General features: G+C 48.3%; 1 protein-coding gene across 1 annotated transcript; it reads right to left on the bottom strand.

The window, feature by feature from the left end:
- Positions 1-395: 395 nt before the first annotated feature.
- On the bottom strand, positions 396-3,272 carry LOC118700983 (kelch-like protein 8). The gene is given in 6 exon segments (XM_054518245.1): positions 396-615; positions 1,022-1,199; positions 1,202-1,222; positions 2,205-2,364; positions 2,935-3,040; positions 3,259-3,272. Coding segments are annotated over 6 exon segments (603 nt in total). The 3' UTR covers positions 396-491.
- Positions 3,273-6,819: the final 3,547 nt, after the last annotated feature.

Raw genomic sequence — 6,819 nt, 5'->3', positions numbered from 1 at the left:
ACTAGAGACACCTTCTGTTACAAAGCTCTTGTACAACTGGGAAACATTTAAGACTCCATTCCAGAAAATAAGTTATATGAAATGGCACTCGAGTCCTCCAGAGAACATGTAGCAGGGCTACTGGGGGAAGCTCAGCAGCAGTAGCTGCTGCTGCTCTCCTTACCACATGCCTGATTTACAGCTAATATTGAGTCCTTGCAACAGCTGCCTCAAATGATTTTGAAATTGTAGCTTCTCAAAAATGGGATGATTGCAGTTCTTGGCAGGTTTCTTCTTGTGGGTCACACTTTTATTCCATGTTTTCACAGGCTTTTCTGTATCACTATTGATAGAAAGCCACCAAAAGCTTTACAGATGCAGAAAATACCATTTTCACAAAGAAAATGTACTGGATTTTTTTTCCTTAACCTACCATACAAAACACAGTATTTAGAAGCTCTGTGGTGCCTCCCTTGTAGCATTCCTTTGGAATTTGGAGGAGGCGGCAGAGCTCACATGCAATCCACAACGTTGCTGGATCCCTGGCCCACATCCCGGATCTGGCTGCTGAGACAGGAGCACACGGCCACGCCCGCCCCTGCCCTGCAGTGTGACACTGAGCCCACCAGCTCCCACCTGCAGGAGAAAAAGAACAGTAAGTTCCTGCCCTTTCTGAGCAACCTGAAAGTATTTTCTGTGCCTGAAATTCTATTACACTGCCTAGCTCTTCACTCTGCACAAAAGTGCACCCCATTTAGTGCAAAATCAGACTGAAACAAGTAGAAGAATATCGATTGTTACTGAATGAAAGGGCGACAAGAAGGATTAGAGAGGAGCAGAGGAGGAGGAGGAGGTGCTTAAATATTTACAAGATTGCCCTAGTGATATAAGCAGCAGTCCTGCATTGATAGCCATGGATATGACTCAATTATTACCAGGAAACAACAGCTAGGCTTCTCCTGCACACTGCTTCTATGCTGCTATGTTTTTACACAGGCAGATTTCCTTGTCTTATTAGGACAAACAAAACATTTGAAATTACCTGTTCACTATGGGATCAAATGCTTCCACTGTATACAGGTACACATTGCCATTATGACCTCCAACTGCAAAAATTTTTCCCATCAGTGTTGCTATGCCAACACCACCCCTTGGAGTTGTGAGCTCTGCCACGTATTCCCATTTGTTACAGCGTGGGTCAAACCACTCCACTGAGCTCAGGGTGAGTTGTCATCAAACCCACCTGCAAACAACCATCACAGGGTCAGCTTTTGGCACTCCTGGTGCAGGGAATATCCAAGACTGGCATTATCAGGTATTCTCAGCATTTCGGGGTCCTGTCCAGCACTCTCCTTACCAGAACTTTACAAGCTCCTAAAAATTAATCCAACAGCTCACCATCTTCTCACTGTTCAAACATCACCTGAGCAATAACTTTCTTCTACTCAAGTTGCAAGGATTCCAATTTTATTATTTTTCCCTCCAAATTCATCGTATTTATAATGAAACAGCTTCCCAATTGGAAGAGAAAGAAACCTAACACCAGTAAAAGGATGGTCTCAAACTTATTTTACTTTATGCAAAACACTCTAGCAGTGTTCTCAAATTACAGCATTGGCAAATATTTGAGCAGGGGAAAAAAATTCATATTAGACTAAGTGATGCATTCCTCTTGCTGGGGAAACTGTCAGAGGAGCATTTTGTTCAAATTCTATTTAAGCACTTACAATAATACATAAGTCAGAGCTTTTTAAACTATCACTGTGGCACACCTACTTGTCATCTTCCTCTCTTAGGAAAGCAGGTAAATACAAGCTAGCACACAAGACAAGAAGCTGTGGAATAAGTGCAAAAAAAGCTACTGTTGTCTACACTCAGATCACAACTGGAGTTATATTTGAAAGCACATGAACTTAAGAATCGTTTCCTAAAAGAAAACTCAGGAATAGTGAGTCTTGAGAGGATTTTCTAAAAAGATGTATTGTCCTGAACAGATCAGCCCTCCTGAAATGTGGGTTAGGAGCTGCTTTTCATTTCCTTGCTAACGTACCTTCGTTTAAGCATGACCTGGTTGTGCTTGCATTCTTCTCCTGCCCAAGAACACCAAGTACAGGTCAGCTCTATCTGTTCCCAGTTCCTCTAGCAACAACAGCCTCTTCCAAAGCCAAGCACTTGGCAGCAGCAGCAGCAGCAGCAGCACTACAAAATGCCACATCCCTACTCACCCACTACATACAAGCAGCCGTGGAGCTCACTGACACCGTTCCCAGCCCTTCGCTGGCCCATCTCTTTTACTTCTATCCACTTATCCAGGTGGGGATCATATTTCTCCACACTGGAAAGAGATGCTACACCATCATTGCCACCCACGGCGTAAACATGGTTCTGGAAAACAGTTGTACAAAGATTATTCGTGATGTAGTTGCCTTTACTCAGCTTTCCATAAGCAGTGTTAAAATTATATGAAAATGTGGTATATCCATTTCATTTGAGAATTCCAACAACAGGTTTAATTATCTAACATAAATTCTATCTCTTCCAATGAAAGAAGTGCAACAGTTTTGTAGTGTTGCAGCTATTTTTCAGAGCATGGGGGGATTAAAGTAGAGCATGCATTTGGTACCTTTAAACATAATGACCATGGCAATCCAGTCAGCTGAGCGAGATAGGAAGCACTATCCATATCATTAGAACAGTACTCCTCCCAGTACCTCAAATACTGTTGAAACAGTTCAATTTGCTATGAGTATTATCTTAAGTATCCTCACATTTTGCACAAGATTTTGATGACTAGAAGTGCTCAGACCCACCAGCTGCATTTTGTTTCAGGCCTTGTGTTCTGCCTTGTGAAGGCAGCTTTGAAAAGCAGGTGGGCTCCCCAGCAGTGACTCACCACCAGGGCTACGGAGCCGACGCCTCCCCGGGGAGTGTTCATGGAAGCCACGGTGCTCCAGCGATCGAGTCGATGTCATAGCGCTCCACGTCACTGAAGCACGTGTTGTCATCCAAGCCCCCAATGGCATAAATGGGGCCGCCCAGGGACGCCAGCGCGATGCCTCTCCTAGGAAACCACAGCAGCAACACCTCAGTGCAAGTCCTTAACCAGAGGGAGCCACACAGCAAGTGCTACGGTACAGGAATGGCACCTGTTTCAAACGAGGGGGAAAAGAGTAATGGAAATTTTAAAAGTGACGTTTATAGAAAATCATGTTGCTGGCCCACTGCACACATGTGTCTTTCTCACTGAATGTCACCTCTAAGGCCAAGTCCTCTGCTCACATATTTGGATACATGACAATGTCTTAGATATGATTTCTCTATTTTATTAAATCTGAAGATGAACCAAAACCTGTGTCGCTATAGGACACAAAGGAACACACGCTCCCACCGTTCTCAAGGTGAACGAGAAAAAAGGGGCCGTTTATTTTCTGACTCCAACATTTATAGTTTTCCAAAAGTGACAGTGGATTGGAGGGTGACAGTGGCACCTCTCCAATGCCACTGGTTAAACCAACAGTCCATCAACTCTCTCCTCCTCCATAGAGGAATGCAAAACAATAAGTTATTTACAGAAAGTGTGTGAGAAAATTCACTACAAGAATGTCAACATCAGAAGGCTTAGAGAATCTTAAAAACTCAGGGTGACATCTCACCCTTTTTCCATTTAAAAAGAAAAAGAAAAGAAAATGAACAATGTAAAAAGGAAAACATGAACAATGCTCAGTGTCCACTTGCGGATGAATCATCAGAGCGATCACTCCCGTCATCTGCATCTGAGTCATCACTCAATGATCTGCCCGCTTGATCCCTTTCAGGTTGGTCACGGTCTCCGTCTTGCTCATCGGCTGGGTTCTGCCTCTGCGGTCGCAGGTCAGGGCGAACACATTTCGAAGGTACCCAGCGTACCCCAGTATCTGTGGATACACAAGCATACCCGCGCCCCGAAGCGATAAGGTCGTAGGGACCTTCCCACTGTTTGGTGACTAAATTCCGCACCCGAACCTTCGCTCGAGGCTGATGTGCCTCGTCCGCAGCCTGCAACGAGAGATGGTGATTCAAAATGACAGGGTTATTCGAGTTCTGTGGCACAGTGAGATGATTGATTGTGTACAAAGCTTTTGCCAACCGACTGTGCGGGGTTTCACCCTGCATTCCCCGTTTTTGTTTTTGAAGAACCCGCTTCAGAGTACCATGAGCGCGTTCTACAATAGCTTGACCAGTTGGGGAATGAGGGATCCCGAACTTGTGCGAAACACCCCACAACCGCAGGAACTGCCGCACCTTTTGGGATGCGTAAGCAGGACCATTGTCGGTTTTCACCGCAGAAGGTATGCCCAAAACGGCAAAGGCCTGCCTCCAGTGGGCAAGGACATCGCGGGCCTTCTCCCCAGTGTGAGCCGAAGCCCACATCGCAGAGGAGAACGTGTCCACAGTGACATGCACATACTTGAGCCGGCCAAACTCGGCAACCAGGGTGACATCGGTCTGCCAAAGCTCCAAGGCCCTAAGGCCTCTGGGGTTCACCCCTGCCGGCAAAGGCGGGGCAAGTGCATGGCAGTCATCACATGACTCAACAATGTCACGAGCCTCAGTTGGCGTCAGCTGAAACTGCTTCTGCAGGGTATGTGCGTTTTGGTGGAAAAACCCATGCGATGCCTTGGCCTGCGCGAGTGTATCAGGCTGAGGCGCTACCCACGCTGGGTTAGCCAGCTTGTCAGCCCTCGCGTTACCTTCCACTATAAAGCCCGGCAAAGTGGTGTGACTCCTCACATGCAGAATATAGAATGGATGAACCCGGGCCTGAATGGCACACCACAAGGTCTTCAGTAAGTGAAACAAGGCAGGATTACTGACCTCCTTCAAGACCGAATGACCCAACCGCTGTGCGATATCAGCCACATAGGCGGAATCCGTGACCAAGTTGAAAGGCTCCTGAGAGAATCTTTCAAATGCCATGACAGCAGCCCTCAGTTCAACCAACTGGGCTGACCCATCCTGGCGGCCTTCCAGAACCTGCCACTCAGATCCATCCCTCCAGGTAACAATGGCCTTCTCAGTCCTCCCTGAACCATCAGTGAAGACAGTGGGTCCTTGCACGGGTTCCTGGCTATTTTTGGGCCGCAAAGAGATTTTTGTGGATTTTGCCATATGCAGTAACCTATGGCTGGGCAGATGATAAGTGATCTGCCCGGAGAAATTTTCCAGAGCACTCTGCAGGGACACACTGTTTGCAAAGCTCCAGTCAAAATCCTCCCGTTGCACCGGGAGTATGATCTTTGCGGGATCCGCACCCATCAATTGCAAACACCGTTGCCGGCATTTGATTATCAAGCGAGCGATCAATTCAAACAACGCAGTTGCCGTCTTCTGCGGCTGATGGGGCAGGAAAACCCATTCCAAAATGTGCAAAGAATCAGACCAATTGTCACTCCACTGGCCAATGATACCTGTGGGATACGAATCTGGAGTGGTGACGAACACAGTGACATCAACGGAGGGATCAATGCGATAAACTTGGCAAGCCGAAACAGCTCGCTGAACCACCTCCAACGCCTTATGCGCCTCAGGGGTCAGTGTGCGAGGTGATTTTAGATCACCATCTCCTTTCAACAAATCATACAGAGGAGACAGCTGCGCATCGGTTACTCCCAAATATGGACGCAACCAAGTGATGACACCCACCAATTTCTGAACATCATTCAGTGTCCTCACAGGATGCACAAATTGCACCTCCTGGTGACGGATGGTCCGTTCCAGAATTTTGACCCCCAAATACTTCCAAGGTGGTTGCTGTTGGACCTTCTCCGGAGCCACCTGCAGTCCCTGAGCATGCAAAGCATCAAGCAACCGAGGCTGAATCCTCAGCAGCTCATCCTGGGTGGACGCGGCCACCAAAATGTCGTCCATATAATGATACAGACGTGCATCAGGAAACTGCCTGCGAACTCCAGACAAGGCACGGGCCACATACCACTGGCATATGGCCGGAGAATTGCGCATGCCCTGAGGCAATGTCCTCCATTGATACCTCTGTGCAGGCTCAGCCTCGTTAATTGCTGGCACTGAGAAGGCAAACTTCGGTCTGTCATCGGGATGCAAAGGAATTGTAAAGAAACAATCCTTCAGATCCACAATGAGGACCGGCCAGTCTGCAGGAAGCATGGTAGGCGATGGCATGCCCGCCTGCAATGTTCCCATGCTTTCCATCACGGCATTAACCTTTCGGAGGTCTTGCAACAACCTCCATTTCCTCGACTTCTTTTTGATGCAGAAGACAGGGGTGTTCCAGGGGCTGGTGGAAGGCTCCAGATGACCCTGGTCCAACTGCTCCTGCACCAGATTCCGAAGGGCATTCAACTTCTCTTGAGGGAGGGGCCACTGCTTTTCCCATACAGGTTTGTCAACCAGCCACCGTATAGGAGGCGTCGGACACTCTGCGCCCTTCACTGCAGTGGCCCCCATCAAAAATCCGTCCCAATGCGCACCCCCCAAGCAGACAGAACATCCCTCCCCCAAAGGTTGGCAGGAGTAGAAGTAACATGAGGCCTAACCCAGGCCACCTGTCCCTCTGGGTTCGTGACCAACACAGGCCGTTGGCTCACATAACATTGCGCCGTCCCTCCCAGGCCAGCGACAGATGTCCCCACCGGATCCAAGGGCCACTCTGAGGGCCAGGTCACAAGGGGGAGAACCGTGACATCCGCACCGCTGTCGAGAAGCCCACGGACGCGGACTTCTGGCGGCGTTGCACCAGGAACAGACAGGGTGCACAGCATCTCGGGACGGTCCTTGGTCAGGACAGCAGTCCAGTGAACTTGAGGTGGCCCAGTGGAGCCAAAA

This window comes from Molothrus ater, unplaced genomic scaffold (genome assembly GCF_012460135.2).
Source record: "Molothrus ater isolate BHLD 08-10-18 breed brown headed cowbird unplaced genomic scaffold, BPBGC_Mater_1.1 matUn_MA502, whole genome shotgun sequence".
NCBI classification, from domain to species: Eukaryota; Metazoa; Chordata; class Aves; order Passeriformes; family Icteridae; genus Molothrus; species Molothrus ater.
This window is presented reverse-complemented; position numbering and strand designations above follow the sequence as displayed.